The following is a 16,330-nucleotide window of genomic DNA, read 5'->3' as shown; positions in this document are numbered from 1 at the left end:
TCTGAATCAAAAATAAATCAAAACATCAGGATTCATACAGATGTTTCTGTAGTGCCTGTTCAGGCGACTTTTATTTTACATATTTACTTCCGCCGGAAGTTCTCCGACTTTTGTTTTGGAAAGTCGCTTTGGAGCGGTCGCCATTATTCTTCCTGGCTTGACGGTCGGGAGAAAGACGGTTAAACACTTTTTAACATTATATTTCCTGCTAAACTGCAACCTGCGCAGTCTGTTTGTGCCGTCGGACGATTGTCTAATGAATTAGCGACCACCGCGCGGACACCATGGAGAAACGGTCCGACACTGCGGGTAGGTTGCTAAGCTAGCGTGAGCGAGCTAACAGTAGCTGTCGCCGAGAAAAAGGGGGGGTGAGAAAATAAGATGCAATGACATCAATCTGTTGCTCTGAACAGACTTTTTGCTTTTCAGTCGCGGACCGACGTGCATGTCTGCTAGTCTGCTCTGATATTTTGGGAGATTGGTAGTTTCCTAGCTAACGCGCTTCAGCCGCCTGCCTCAATTCAAATCATCATTTATCGCCCACTGTGTCGTGTAGGCTAATATCCGCTAATGACAGCTCCTCTGAGTCATACGCTGCCCACAAAAGCCAACAAAAGTTTGAAATTTGCAGTCGGTTGCAGTTTGGCGCTTATTCTCTTCACGACCGCACATGCACGCGCAAACCGTGCACATTGTAGATCCTCTGCAGTTTATCTGCAGTTAGCAAAGCGTGTCGTCTGCACTGCAGCGCCCCCTACAGCAGCTGTAAACACCTGCAAAAGCAAGCTTGCTGCTAGTGGTACACATTAAACACATTAAATACATATGTTTACAAACCCAAGTAACATTGTCATTGCTAATAAGACAGTAGTGGAAGAAGTATTCAGATGCTTTAGGTAAAGGTGTACAATGCTAGACATTAATGTAGAGACTCATACATACTAATCTTTCTCAATCATCACTTATGACCCACTAGAAGTGTGTGGTTCTGTATTTATTTGCAGAGACTCTGCCCTCTGCCTTTATTTTCTGGACACTTCTGGTTATCAAACTTTTGGCAGTGGGTGTGTAACCCCCCCAACCAATAACAGCGCTCAGTTGCGAGGCGGGTACAGAATAAAAATGTAGCAATCAGGTTGGATCGCTGTCTGTCTGTGTCATGGATGTAGTCAAGAGTTGGCGGTCTGTGTGTCTGCTTGACAGAGGGCAGGGCTAAGCTACACACACGCAGCAGAGAGGCCACAGTGGACAGGAACAGGATGAATCTCTGCATTCACACAAAATCCAGTAATGCAGCACCTTCCTGTGGTGTAGCATAGTATACCTTTATGTAGAAGCGCCAGTACAGCAATGTAAAATACTCCATTGCAAGTATAAGTCTTGCATGAAAATCCCATTTAAATAAAAGTACCTAAATATTAAAAGCAAAATTAAAGTGAAAGTACTAGTTTCATTTTCTGACTGTAGTAGTAGTTTTGTAGAACCTCAAAATTATTAGTTTTATATATATCCTGATGGGTATAGTATATTTGCTTTTGCTGCCTTTTCCTCATGTAGTTTGGTTGAGAAGTAGCAAAAGATATGAAAAAGTGAATTCTGGCTAATGAGAGTCTAAAAAAAAGACATGTACCACCCAATTCAGAGAATGCATCCCGACAGATGAAGGAAAATGCAATAACTGATCAGTGACATCAAACACCTGTCTACATGAAACTAGGCCAGCTTCCTCTAACAAAAGAGGCACTTCTATATAAATTCATGCATGCTAACACAGACTGTCCTGACTTTATGTTGTGTTTTGTGCAGGTGTTAGAGGTGGTCTTCCCCTGGCTTCCCTCCGCTTGATGGCGTCCCCTCTGCAGCTGACATACTCGTACATATGGCAGGTCATAAGGCAGAGGGACGTGAAGCAGTATGGAAAGGTGGAGGAGTTTGTGACAATGGTGACGCAGACTGTTCCTGAACTCATGAGTTTCAAGCAGACTGCCCAGCTCGTCTTGGGGTTGAGGGCAAGGGTAAGTTTGCTTTTATGTGAAAATGTGACTGTCAAAGAGTAGAGCTTAGTTTAAACTAGATAACATTAATAAAGTTAAAGAATCCTTCAGCTATCAGACTGTTTCTTAAGGTGCTACATACCTGATACTGTGTGCTCTGCAGGCTATTAGGTTGGCATGGCATGACTTATTAAACATCAAAGTGGATACTCTTTCCACACAATGTTGATGGACTCCACATGTTCCTTATTGCAAATCACACACATCAAGAATAAATAGAGCATTTGTTATCATAGCTTAACCCCCTGTGTCTTTCCGTGAAGTCAGAGGCCTCGTTCTCATTGCAGCTTTTGTGCTTTCCAGATTGTCTTCTTTGTGTTTTCTGTATGATTTTTCTCATGACTATAATATCTGTCTTTTTCTTGAACTAGATCATATTGGATTTGCTCCACAACGAGGGCCCCCCAGATTCTCGGGCTATTCAAACTCTCATAAATAAGCTGAAGGTTCCCGCGTCTTCAGGGGTACGAATGTGGAACATTTTCTTCCCATATGTGTACACATGTGTACCCTATCCAAACAAGGCTTGTGTTTACAGTTACTGAGCAAATTATAGCTTTAAAAATCAGCAACTTAATTTGTGAGTTAAACCTGAGTTAATTACTGTGTTACAGAAGGACTCTGAAGTGGATAAATCTCAAACTAACTTTATGGTGCTGGTCCAGAATCTGCAGAAAAACCCCACTGAGAGGAAACGCTTCTTCAAGGTATCCACATCTGTCAGCATGCTAATCCAAACACACTAATACTCAGCTAGAGTTGGCCTGCATTATTTTCTTGCAACATGTCAGTTGTTTCAACCGCTTTGACTCTCAGCCTGTTGCTACTTTAGTCCAAAGAGAGTGTTTATTCATCAAAAGTGTTCCACGTATTATATTAAAAAGTAAAGATGGATGTTATTTTTCATTATTTATTGTCACACATACACACACACACACACACACCTCTCTCTCTCTGCAGGAAGTGTTCCCTGTCCAGTATGGCACGAAGTTCGACACAGCGCTTCAGGCTCTGACTGCAGGCCTGGTGTGCAAGCTGGAGCAACTTCTGCCTGTTCCCAATCTCTCCCAGGTACGCACATGTAATATTGCTGGTTTTTTGCATTTAGTCTGGATCAGTCAGTGCAGGGTAGGCTAGGACCTATCTTTCATCTGGGTCAGTGGAAAAACATGCTTGCAGAGTTCCTTTCAGCTCCATGGGTGTCTAGTGGTTGTACTCTATTGAATGGCCAAATAGGTAATCAATAGCACACATATCTGGGCATTTTCAGAGAGTCTGCAAAAGTTGTTAAATAAATTCCAAAGTTTTCCAGACATCTCTAAGCCCATTTGAATGTTGCATCACATCAGCCATGTGAATTTGGACCGTGGAGATATAAAAAAAAACATTATCTAACCTGAAATATGCACATAAAACATTTTCTAATTTCTCAATCTCAGCTTGGTGCCATGATCTCATCAGAGCCCAGTGTCCTAGAAGCGTGTGGAGGCTTCATCCCTGAACCTGGCGACTTGAAGACTCTCCTCCTGCACCAGCAATCCAAGGGAATACTTAGTGTTAAAGGTATGTATGAATATATGAAGAAAACCCAGACAGACAGGACATGATTATGAAGATGTTGAAATCAATTCTTAGTGGAAAAAGAAGAGAGTAAAATATACATCAGAGACTTGATAGGAAAAATAACACAAGCCTTAAACAACCTCCATATGTCACTTCAGTTTACTTTATCTTGCTGTAATGATAGTTATTAGAACAACAGAACATGACTTTGCATGAGAGGTTTACTGAGGTTTCACTAAACAATACAGTTTTATTCTTGTATTGTCAGCTTTTAATCCATCTGAAAGATTTGTTGAGTAAATAATCAAAAGAAATTAACAAGTCTTTCTTAATTCATGCAGCAACCATCTCATCTTCAGTGGGCGACTGTGTGTTCTCTTCACTTGCCTTCCGGCCCAAAGCAACAGAACCACCACCACCCCCACCGCCACCACCCCCACCCCCAGAATCACCGAAGCGATTAGAGGTCAGCTTCCAGGACACAAGCCCTGCCTCCCTCAGTGAAACCGAAGACTTGGGAATGTTGTCTGATGACTCTGACAGCCCAGCAGCTCCTGCCAGTGGACCACAGGGAAGAGGGCGATATAGTGACAAAACAGATAATGGAAGTTCTGCAAAGAAAACGAGTGTCACAACAACAGCTCCTCAGGACAGTCTGGTCCAGGAGAAGGATTCTACACAGGAGGAGTCCGCCATGAGAAGGGAAGAGGGAGCGCCACTACCACTACCACCAACAGAGAAACCGGACCAACAGCGGCTGCCCTTGAAACCAATCCCTTTCAAGGTAGTTCAAATGCCGATCAAAGCCGCTCCCACCTTACAGAATGCAGGCAGCACAGGAACAAAAGACGGCCAGAAGCCCATGACTCAGCGGGTCACACTGCATCAATGGGTGTCACAGATTGCCACTAATTCGCTCTCTCTCCCTGCCTTGCCACCACTTCCTCCAGCCAGGCTGAATGCAGACGATGACATGAAGCCAACCATCAGAAGAAAAAAGCAAATTAGGCCTCCATCTGACAGGTTTACATGTGGCGTGTGCGATAAGACCTTCCCTTATCAGTCCAAACTAATGGACCACGAGCGTATTCACACCGGAGAGAAGCCTTTCGTGTGCACTGCATGCAACAAGAGTTTCCGAACACAGGCGTTCCTCAACAACCACCTGAAGACCCACAGCACAGCACGACCGTACGCTTGTGGCCAGTGCGGCAAGTGTTTCACCAAGTTGCAGACCCTAACGAAGCACATGCTCGCACACAGCGGCCAAAAGCCCTTCTATTGCAACATCTGCAACAAGGGTTTCACGCAGTCCACCTACTTCAAAAGACACATGGAGTGCCACACGAGCCAGATGACGTTTCCATGCAAGCACTGCAACAAAAGCTTCCCGACTGCTTTCAAGCTGTTAAACCACGAGCGCTGGCACACCAGGGATCGCCCTCACATGTGCGAGCGTTGCGGGAAGAGATTCCTCGTCCCCAGCTTGTTGAAGCGGCACATGGGCTATCACATCGGCGATCGTCAGTATCTCTGCTCTCAGTGCGGAAAGACCTTTGTTTATTTGTCTGACCTGAAGCGGCACCAGCAAGACCATGTGCCCAAAGCAAAGATCCCATGTCCTGTTTGCCAGAAGAAGTTCTCCAGCAAGTACTGCCTGAGGGTTCACCTGAGGATCCACACCAGAGAGAGGCCCTACCGGTGCTCCATCTGTGAGAAGACCTTCACTCAAGTCGGCAACCTGAAAGTTCACATCAGGCTACACACCAATGAGCGTCCTTTCAGCTGCGATGTTTGCGGGAAGACGTACAAGTTGGCGTCCCATCTGAATGTCCACAAAAGGACTCATACGTGCAAGAAGCCGTGGACGTGCGACACGTGCGGGAAGGGATTCTCCGTCCCCGGCCTTCTGAAGAAGCACGAGCAATTGCATACGAGGGAAGCTAACCCTGACTTCTCCGGCAAACGGAGATACAGGGGTAAGCACAAGAAGCACTCCCTCAAGAGGAAGTATGAGGAAGAAGATGAAGGCAGCGATGATTATTAACCAAAGAAACGTATTTTGTAATAAATAAGGATGCTCGGATCACTGAGTTTAACTAAAATCAGCCCCAATCTGGAAAGCTGCCACATGAGAGACATTTTTGAATGTGCAACCATGTCATTTTCAAACTTTAACTTGTTTATCTTGTGCTGGAGAGGATGAGCTGGGGCTGAGTAGTTTTTCAGTAATGTTAGGATCATTTTTTCTGATCATTGGATTTAAAGACTAGAGTCACAGTTTGAGTGCCCAACCAGCTGGAACATCTCTCCAAATTAAGTCCCCTGTTTTACTGTATATCAGTGCTGTTTTGTATGTAATTAGGTGATGTGACAAAATGACTTAATGTAACCAAGTTACCCTGAGCTGTTACATTTTGAGAAATATAGGGTAGTAATGTCAAATTCTGATCATTTTCGGATCTATTTTGAAATTGTCAGTCGTTGATAATTATTTTCATTCCTAAAACATGCGATTGGTTGTGAAAGTTGAAAAAATATATTTTCCCAAAAGTAATGCTTTTTCGAGAGGTTACCTTTACTATATCCAACATTTTTTGTTTATCATGTAAACAGCATTTCAATGCATGTGATTGTTGAATATCTTTGTAATTAAATGTTCAATGTAATGTCATTATTAGCAAACATGTTAACTTTATAACCATGTACTGTAAACATTACAGCTACTCTGCTTTTTGTTTGATTCATTCTTTTTTTTTTTCCCACCAGTAGACGCAGTTATATGTGCTTGATTTAACATTAAGAATTAAGTTTAGTTTTGGCACTGTAAAAAATTTACATTATGCAAATGTGTGATAAGTTGTCCTGTGAATCATTGTGGTTTCTTTTGCTCATTCTGTTATCAGCAGCGATGTGTATATAACCCATCAAGTAACGTACCTGTTTAACATTTTCATTGTTTTTGTTGTTTTGCAGAAAAAATGAAACACGTACAGCAAAGAACTGTCTTATTGCTTTTTTTTATTAACCAAACCAGATATTAGTTTGTGTTTAACTTTTAACATTAGGAAAGTTTGTAAATCCATTTATTTAAGTTCTGTACTTTAGGTCAATTTTTAGGTACTTGTACTCTGCTTCATTTCAGATGGAAATATTTTACTTTCTACTTCACTACATTTATTTAACAGCTTATTTACTTTTCAGATGGAGATTTGACACAATGGATAATATAACAATCTTCTAAAAATAGACAAACACATAAAACACATAGTTAAAGATGAAACCAGTTTATTTTGGCTTTTGATGTCTTAGGAAAAGCAGTGTGTAGTTGAGGTCACATTTCAGATGTCTGTGAGTTAGCAGCTCCACCAAAAATTGATTATTTCTCACATGGTTGAATATCAATATATGTTCTTATGATCCAATATTTCACCAAAAATCAAAGATAAGAGAAAAAAAGTCCATAAACTGAAAACAGATTATCATCAGATCATCTCATGACCCTTGAGATTTATCTGGTGACCCTTTGGAGGGGCCCATCCCCTAGTTTGAGCACCAATGGACTAAACTAGCTTATACTAGCTCCACCTCCAGCAGCTACAACAGTACTGCTTACACACTAATGCTTCAGTGTTAATAGTCTGATTATGTTATATATAAAATAATATATCAGTCAAAGGGACGAAACAAGTACTTTTACTGTAATACATTAACTGCATCAAGCTCATAATACTTCTTTTATTGAAGTGGGATGTTCATGCATGACCTTAACGTTTACTATGTTTTACACTGTATATAGTGATTATGAATGGCAGCAAGTCGGAGCACGTGACTGGCCAGGTTCTTGTTGGTTGCATGTTATCCATTATTGCCTTACAGCAGGGGTGTCAAACATGCGGCCCGCGGGCCAGATCCGGCCCGCCGAGGGGTGCGCTCCGGCCCGCTTTCCATCCTGTGTTCTTTTCCTTCCTTCCATCTGTCCTTCCTACCTTCCTTTTTTCTTTTCTTCGTTCCTTCCTTTCTTCCTTCCATCTCTCCTCACTCACTTTCTTCCTTCTGTCCTTCCTTTCTCCCTTCCTTCCTTCCTTCCTTCCTTCCTTCCTCCCTACCTTCCTTTTTTCCTTTTTTTGTTCCTTCCTTTCTTCCTTCCATCTGTCCTTCCTCCCTTTCTTCCTTCTGTTCTTCCTTTCTTCCTACCTTTCCTTCTGTCTGTCCTTCCTTCTTTCCTTTCTTCCGTCTGTCCGTCCATCCTTCACTGTCTGTCTTTCCTACCTTTCTTCCCTCCTTCCTTTTGCCTGTCTTTCCTTCCTTCCCTTCTTATTTCCTTCCTTCTTTCCTTCCATCTTTTTAATGATCCGGCCCACATCAGATTAAATTGATCTGTATGTGGCCCTTGAATGAAAATGAGTTTGACACCTCTGCCTTACAGTGAAGTGAACTGACTGCTCTTTGTCATGAAATGCTGCACAGCTACACCAGAAAACATGAGAAAGAGTACTGATATATTTTACTTTGATATAAAACTAATAATGCTGCTTCTGTTAAATCTCTGTAAAGTATGACAAAATATGAGAGTAACAGAAAAAGGAGAAGTAGTATTAGTATTAATCTCCTTTCAACTGCCTTTAACCCTCCTGTTGTCCTTGAGTCAAGGAAGGAAGGGAGGGAGGGAGGAAGGAAGGAAGGAAGGGAGGGAGGGAGGAAGGAAGGAAGAAGGAAGGAAAGGAGGGAGGGAGGGAGGAAGGAAGAAGGAAGGAAGGAAAGGAGGGAGGAAGGAAGGAGGGAAGGACGGAGGAAAGAAGGAAGGAAGGTAGGAGGGAGGGAGGGAGGAAAGAACGAAGGAGGGAGGGAGGGAGGAAGGAAGGAAGGGAGGGAGGGAGGAAGGAAGGAAGAAGGAAGGAAAGGAGGGAGGGAGGGAGGAAGGAAGGAAGGAAGGAAAGGAGGGAGGAAGGAAGGAGGGAAGGACGGAGGAAAGAAGGAAGGAAGGTAGGAGGGAGGGAGGGAGGAAAGAACGAAGGAGGGAGGGAGGGAGAAAGGAAAGAGGAAGGGAGGAAGGAAGGAAAGAAGGACAGAGGAAAGAATGAAGGGAGGAAGGTAGGGGGGAGCAAAGAAAGAGAGAAGGAGGAAGGGAGGAAAGGAAGGAAGGAGGGAAGGAAGGAAGGAAGGAAATGAAGGAAGGAAGGAACAGTCAAAACAGACCCGGGAAGACGACACGAAGGTTAAACTTTTGATTGTTTTGGAGCACTTTTATGCAAAAAACACAGTCTCTCTGAATGAATTCAAGCTTTATATACTTTCATTTAATACCACTCCCATTCAAATTAATTTCACAGGAACTGTTGACAAAGTAAAGCTTAATATCTTTGTTGTTTTTTTTAAACAGAAGGACGTTTTCATCACACACAGGAAATACCACATGTGCATGAAAACACACTTCAAAGTCAGTTTATCGTCACACCTTTCAGCTAACACTATATCTGAACTGAGCCACGCCCATGCCAGTGTCAAAGCAGATTTGAACAAACTCAGAGAAGGTTTTGCAACTCCTGTTAGAGATACATTTGACTTTGCCTGGTGAAGACAATTCTCATTCCTCACTGGGCTTTATTTGGTTTGAGATGATTATGAATGAAGGACTGAATGACGGACAGTCTATGGTATTACTAATTAATGTGAAACGGCTAGAAATTCTTGTCACTCCATTAGTTAAGTAAGAAAAATGTAATTATTCACGTGGGTTATCTCATTTGGAGTATTGTTCAGTCACATGGTCTGCTTACCTTGTGAGTCAGCTGGATTTGTGAGATCACAGCATCACATGAGAATCCATCTTATCAGTCTTCATGTTATCAGCGTCCATAAGGATTCTCATGCGATCTCGCAAATCCAGCTGCCTCACAAGGAAAAAAATGTTGATAGACACAATAAACAGATGGTTCATTCAATCACCTGCCAAGTATTTTTTTTTTTTTTTGAAATAGTCTGCCCTTTTCTAAACAGTTTCCAAAGATTTATCGTATGGTTCTGTGTAACAAACCATCTGGTGCATCAGGTTAATGGTCCGCTGCAGATAAGAAATGCCTCCACAGACTTTAGTTAGTCCAGAACAAAGCTGCCACATTAGTTCTAAGATGTCCATATCACACCAACATTACTGAAACAGACTGATTCCCAGTAGAACTTAGACCTGGCATACTTATATTTATAAATAAAGTAATATTATTAGGTACACCCCTGTCAATTTCAGATCAACTGTTATATCCAGAAGAAATACACAATTACCCCACACATTTCCTAATTAACTGCAATTTAGTAATTCTTCATCCCAGTTTACTCCGTGTCAAGAATGACAACATTTATGTTAGCATTACCTTTGGTTATTTTAATAAGATACTCTCAGATGTATCCTGTTTTTTTTTGTATTTTGAGGGTGTGGGCCCATTAAAGACTAGCAACCAAACAGCAAATGAATAAACAAATAGCTGAAAAACAAGCTAAATCAAGCTGCAATTTTGTTAATTTCCTGGAACAGGGTACAAAAAAACATCAGTATTACATAAGGAAAGATGTTTCAAGACTTGGTATTTTCATCTGCAGTCCCTGGGCAAAGAAAGAAATACAGCACAGTTGTAGAGTGAGTCTCACAGTGACAATCACACACACAACTGTCATGTCTTAATGTAAATTATTAGTTATAGAACAAAACTTTGGAATCATTGTGTTGCATAAATATATGAAATTGGGTTGACAGGACTGGTCTTTTTAAAATCAAACATGTTTAAAGTGAAGTACTGCAGTAAGTAATGTTAATGTAATGTCTTCTACCTGTACGGATTAATACAATCTTTCCATTTTTATCATGCAAATTCACTCTCCTGGTAGTTGCACCCTCATACCCTGCACTGCAGCACCCATATCAACACCTTTCCTCACTGAACAACCGCAAGATGCAGGTTCCTCCTCTGTTCAGAAGATGCTGACAGTCCCTCTTCAATTACCCCCAATGACCCCCACTGCAGTGCAAACTTCAGTCAAAGGCAAGTATGTTAATCCACTAAAACATTGCCTTTAAAAATGTTAACTACTTCCATTTCATGACTTACAATAATTATGCTTTATTGCTTTCACAGATCACCCTTGTGCTGTTGGTCAAAAAGAAAAGTCCAAGTCCTGCTATCCAAAAAGAGCTTCTCCTCAACATCAAACTAGCATCACTTGGATTCAACAAAGCTCCAAAGAAATGCAGGGAGAAAAATAAAAAAAACTGAAATACAAGAGGATCATAAGTGCTAATCGCAGTAGTCGAAGCAACAGCATCCGTATAAGTGTGTGGTTTGCCATCATGGATGATGTCCTCAGCTCTCAGGCTGCAGCTGGAGCAGCAGATTCACAAACAATAGAGCCCTCGCTGCCCACTACAGTACGTCACACTCCAACTTAGATGTGAAAACTGATGATGAGTAGAAATTCAAGTGTCCCCAAAGCTTATTTTCTATTGTGCATGTGTGAAAGTTTTCATTTATGCAATTCCAAACAACCTACAGTAGGTGCTGCTATAGAACATATTAGCTGGTCCTCTGGGAAATTGAGGACTTGGTGGTGCTTTGTATATACAGTAGTGTGCAGGAACAGAAATACTTGACCAGTTTCAAGCCAGAAATAATAAAAATATTGTACATTGTACCTGGGCAAATTTAACTTGACTAGAATTTCCCTCCTATGAACTCCCTGTGTTCTGACCTTTTTTAAGCCCTTTAACTCCTCTGCTTCCTCCACATGGAAAACATTGCAAATTTGGCCTGTTGCTATTTTGGGTTTTAACAAGACCGCAGATCAGTGGAGACTTAAAGTGGATAGCCTTAAACAGGAATACAAAAAAAAATCTAAGAAGTGGACCCATACAGGGTTGTTAAAAGTGACTGGTTTGTTATTTTGGATGATGTGCTGAAAAAATCTCCAAGACTGCCAGCAAATGTGAATCAAAGATAAGACTGCTGGAGAAAAAAATACAAAATCATGAAGGAGCCTTCCTCTTTTCCTTTTTCCCTCCCTCGTTCCTTCCTTCTTTCCTTTCCTCCCTTACTCCCTCCCTCCTTTCCTTCCTTCCTTCCTTCCTCCCTCCTTCTCTCTTTCTTTCCTCTCCCCTCCCTTCTTTCCTCTGTCCTTCCTTCTTTTCCTTCCTCCCTTCTGTCTTTCCTCCCTCCTACCTTCCTTCCTTCCTTCCTTCCTTCCTTCTTTCCTTCCTTCCTTCCTTCCTCCCTTCCTCCCTTCCTCCGTCCTTCCTTTCCTTCCTCCTTTCCTTCCTCCTTTCCTTCCTTCCTTCTTCCTCCCTTCCTTCCTCGACTCAAGGACAACAGGAGGGTTAAGTATCTGTGGATTTAGCTTTAACCCTCCTGTTGTCCTCGAGTCAAGGAAGGAAGGAAGGGAGGAAGAAAGAAGGAAGGAAGGAAGGAAGGAAGGAAGAAGAGAGGAAAGCAGGGAGGAAGGAAGGAAGGTAGGAGGGAGGGAGGAAAGAAGGAAGGGAGGTTGGAGGAAGAAAGGAAAAGAGGAAGGAAGGAAGGAAGGAAAGAATGACAGAGGAAAGAAGGAAGGGAGGAAGGTAGGGGGGAGGAAAGAAAGAGAGAAGGAAGGGAGGAAGGGAGGGAAGGAAAGAAGGAGGGAGGGAGGAAGGAAAGAAGGAAGGAACAGTCAAAACAGACGGGGTCAATTTGACCCGGGAGGACGACACAAAGGTTAAAGAAGCTACAGCCCTAAATTTGAGCAAAATTACAACCAATATTTATTTATCAAGGACCTCTAACAAAGTTTTACTTGTGTTGCTTGTTTCGGCTTCGTGCTGGAGATATGTCGCAGTGACAGCACAGCCAACCTGATCAATATTCAGCCCCACATGAAGATCATTCAAAATCTCAAAATAGGCTCCAGCTGTGGTTAAGAGGTAGGCCTGCAGGTGTGGTGGAGTACTGAGCTAAAAACAGATCTGCAGAGCAGTGTGTTGATTCTCAGTTTGGTCTGAATTGTTGCCGTCGGTTTCACATTGTCTCATTTGATATACTTTAAATATTTCCATATGGGGCATTAAAATTCAATATAATAATAAAAAAGAAGAAATTCGGTGGCCCTGCTGCTGTTCACCAAACAAAACCTATTTAGTCTTTTTACCATATTTCACTAAGAGTGACATGCAGAATAAATGCACATCACTGGTGTTGAAAACAACATATTTGTCATTGTCATTGATCTTATTAAAAGACTTAAAAAGGAAACAAATACTAAGAAATAGAAAAATCAACATGGTTCTACACACAGATAACTACGTTGAACTTGGAGATTTTTTTTTCTTTCTTTGCCACAAGTAAAGCTGAAATTTGAGTGGATGTTATTTCACCTCTGTATTTCTTAATATATTTCATTGTCACCCTCAACAGCCTAACAAGGCTTTGGCGTAATAGACTTTGAATTGATTTTCTGTTGCCGTATGGCCAGAACAAGCTCCTCTGTTGTTGAGACAGAAGGGAAAGGTTTTTGAACTTCTTGAGGTCAAAGGCAGACTGTTCATAGTCCACATTAAGCAGCACTCCTCTTTCAACCCTTTAAGTCCTTTAGAGAGCATTGAGGACATCCTCTTTGGATCTCCACCTCACTTTGCCCGAGGCATCTTCTCTCGTCTAACGCCTTGTCACGCCTAGTCTTTATGACTGCACTTAATAGCAAGTCTTTGATTTTTGCCTCCTTTTATTCCTGTGGGTTTTCAGTCAAAGCAGATTTCTCCTTGATGTTTAAATGATGTTTCTGTGCATCTGTTCCCCTTTCTTCTGATGCAAGAAGAGACAATATTGTAAAGCCGTTGGTGGGTTTTTCTCACAGATTCTGGAGTTTTGATTATATGAAGGAAAGGTGCATTTAGGCACACGCCATATGACCGACTGAGGGTTTAATATTAAACTAACGTACCTAATCCCAGAAATTGTCTTTCATTTCTATCTCTGGATATAGATTATATGATCCTTGCATTGGTGAGTGTATCTGAGCATAGTCAAAGGCAAAGAGCTGAGCTTGATGAAACTAGAAAAAACTGGTCCCTGATTCAACCAATGTGTTCATTTTTATCTTGTTTGTTTGTTTTGATGCCAAATATCAGGAACTGGAGGAGTTGGAAACTTTGTGGAGGTTGTTCAGACCTTGCTTGAGGACCCAGAAGAGGGTTTTTCATGGTCAGACAATCTTCACTCCCTTAATGAGGATCTGTTATAGGGTTGTTTGCATGTTTAGATATAATTAATAGTTTTGTAATATTAAGATAGAAGACATATGACAGTGGAACAAGTCGACCAACCAGCTGTGTGTGCCACATGCAGGTTATGATTCACCTTCCTACTGTCCTCAGGAAGCCTACCCCATACACTTTAACCCTCCTGTCGTCCTCCCGGGTCAAATTGACCCCATCTCTTTTGATTGTTCCTTCTCTCCTTCCTTCCTTCCTCTATCTTTAATTTTTCCTTCGTTCTTCTCCTCCTTCCCTCTTTTTTTGCTCCTCCTCCTTCCATACTTCTTTCCTCACTTCCTTCCTTCCTTCCTTCCTTCCTTCCTTCCTTCCTTCCTTCCTTCCTTCATTCCTCCCTTTCTCCCTCCCTCCTTTCTTCCTTCCTTCTCCCCTTCCTCCCTCCCTCCTTACTCCTTTCCTTCCTTCCTTCCTCCCTTCCTTCCTCCTTTCCTTCCTCCCTTCCTTCTCTCCTTACTTCCTTCCTCTTTTCCTCCTTACTCCTTTCCTTCCTTCCTTCCTTCATTACTCTTTTCTTTCCTTCCTTCCTTCCTTCCTCCCTTCCTTCCTTCCTTCCTTCCTCTCTTCCTCCTTTCCTCCCTTGACCTGAGGACAACAGGAGGGTTAACCAACAATATGAAGCCACATTGCATTCATTAGTGTGGAAATTCATCTCTAGATTGGATCATATATTGCCTATAACGGATATTAAAAAAAGGTAATCACAATTTTAATTATTAAGCAGACTATTACCATATTTACTTAACTATAACTAAAGTGCCTTGGTGGACACCTGCTCATGGGAAAAGCTCATTCTACATAATGGGATTTGATCAAAGTTACCTACTGTGCAAAATATATTGAATTAAGAGCAAAGAAATTATAAATCATATTGTGTAAACACAGCCATGTTATTGCCTTTGCCGTACATGCTCATTAGCAGCTTACAACCCTCAGACTGCAGAGTGGCTCAGTACTTTCCCGTCTGTCATGGCAGAATGTGGACGACTGGTTTTGGATCCTGATCAGCTGAAGACGCTGCTGCACATCCACTGGCACTCCCTCCTTCTTTCCTTTCTTCCTTCCTTTCCTCCCTCCCTACCTCCCTCCTTCTCTCTTTCTTTCCTCCCCCCTACCTTCCTCCCTTCCTTCTTTCCTCTGTCCTTCTTTCCTTTCTTCCTCCCTCCCTCCTTCTTTCCTTCCCTCCTTCCTTCCTTCCTTTCCTCCCTCCCTCCTTCTCTCTTTCTTTCCTCCCCCTACCTTCCTCCCTTCCTTCTTTCCTGTCCTTCTTTCCTTCCTTCCTCTTTTCCTTTCTCCCTCCCTCCTTCATTCCTTCTTTCCTTTCCTCCCTTACTCCCTCCCTCCTTTCCTTCCTTCTTCCCTCCTTCTCTCTTTCTTTCCTCTCCCCTCCCTTCTTTCCTCTGTCCTTCCTTCTTTTCCTTCCTCCCTTCTGTATTTCCTACCTCCTACCTTCCTTCCTCTGTCCTTCCTTTCCTTCCTTCCTCCCTTCCTTTCCTTCCTCCTTTCCTTCCTTCCTTCTTCCTCCCTTCCTTCCTCGACTCAAGGACAACAGGAGGGTTAAGTATCTGTGGAGGCGATTTAGCTTTAAAGAAGCTACAGCCCTAAATTTGAGCAAAATTACAACCAATATTTATTCATCAAGGACCTCTAACAAAGTTTTACTTATGTTGCTTGTTTCAGTGCTGGAGATATGTCGCAGTGACAGCACAGCTATAACTATAACTATAAAGCCTCATGGCCACCTAAACCATTTAGCAGTTTTAAGAGACATAATATGAATGTTATTTGGAACATTTACCGACTTAATAAGTGAGTTTCTGTGCGTTTTCTTGCACAGTAATTTAAATAGAAAACATACTCAATGTTCAAATGGTTGAAGTTGATAAAACATGTTAAAAAAGGAAAATTATTTGATTCATTTTTTTGCATTTTAATTCCACACTAAGCAACAACACGAATCTAAATGCATAGTTCGGATGGTGATATCAAAACTTGTCATGAGCTCAAGAAACATGACCAAATTTTAAGGCAACAGTTGGAAAATATTCTGACTTTGGGGGGAAAAATAGGCCTGAAACGTGCCGGATACTGTAATGAAATCTGAACAACACAAGAGCTTCAGTATGCAGCCAAAACAATGGTAAGCCTATTGAATTGTAGGAGTTCTTTGCTGCTGGTCTAGCTTTTCTCACTATAACTGTATTCTTTAGCTTTAGCAATGTTAGCTAACATGCACAGAACTTTCTGACAATATAAATGATATCCCTTCCTTGATGTATTTAGATGGACTTTAATTGTTATATCAACCTATTTTGAGTAAAAGTAGTTATCTCTTGGTATTACATATACATCTCAATATATTGTGAATGTATTAGGTGGGCGGGGGGAGTTGTCCTCACAGGTGGCTCTGTCATTCAGATTACGTTTTTTG

The 16,330-nt window shown here is 41.8% G+C and overlaps 1 protein-coding gene across 1 annotated transcript; it reads left to right on the top strand.

Moving 5' to 3' along the window:
• Positions 1-139: 139 nt before the first annotated feature.
• Positions 140-6,584, top strand: si:dkey-14d8.1 (zinc finger protein 768). Its single transcript, XM_062443829.1, has 7 exons — positions 140-309; positions 1,807-2,015; positions 2,426-2,518; positions 2,669-2,761; positions 3,015-3,125; positions 3,494-3,617; positions 3,959-6,584. Exons 1-7 carry the CDS (start codon positions 285-287, stop codon positions 5,662-5,664), a joined length of 2,361 nt encoding a protein of 786 aa, XP_062299813.1. The 5' UTR covers positions 140-284; the 3' UTR covers positions 5,665-6,584.
• Positions 6,585-16,330: the final 9,746 nt, after the last annotated feature.

Source organism: Scomber scombrus, chromosome 22 (assembly GCF_963691925.1).
Source record: "Scomber scombrus chromosome 22, fScoSco1.1, whole genome shotgun sequence".
Lineage (NCBI taxonomy): Eukaryota > Metazoa > Chordata > Actinopteri > Scombriformes > Scombridae > Scomber > Scomber scombrus.
Note: the sequence above shows the minus strand (reverse complement) of the source record. Positions and strands in the feature narration are given on the sequence as shown.

Coding starts and splice junctions, on each gene's coding strand:
- si:dkey-14d8.1 (XM_062443829.1), top strand. CDS start 285: ATGGAGAAACGGTCCGACACTGCGG. Junction 310..1,806: donor GAAACGGTCCGACACTGCGG/GTAGGTTGCTAA, acceptor TGTTTTGTGCAG/GTGTTAGAGGTGGTCTTCCC. Junction 2,519..2,668: donor AGGTTCCCGCGTCTTCAGGG/GTACGAATGTGG, acceptor ACTGTGTTACAG/AAGGACTCTGAAGTGGATAA.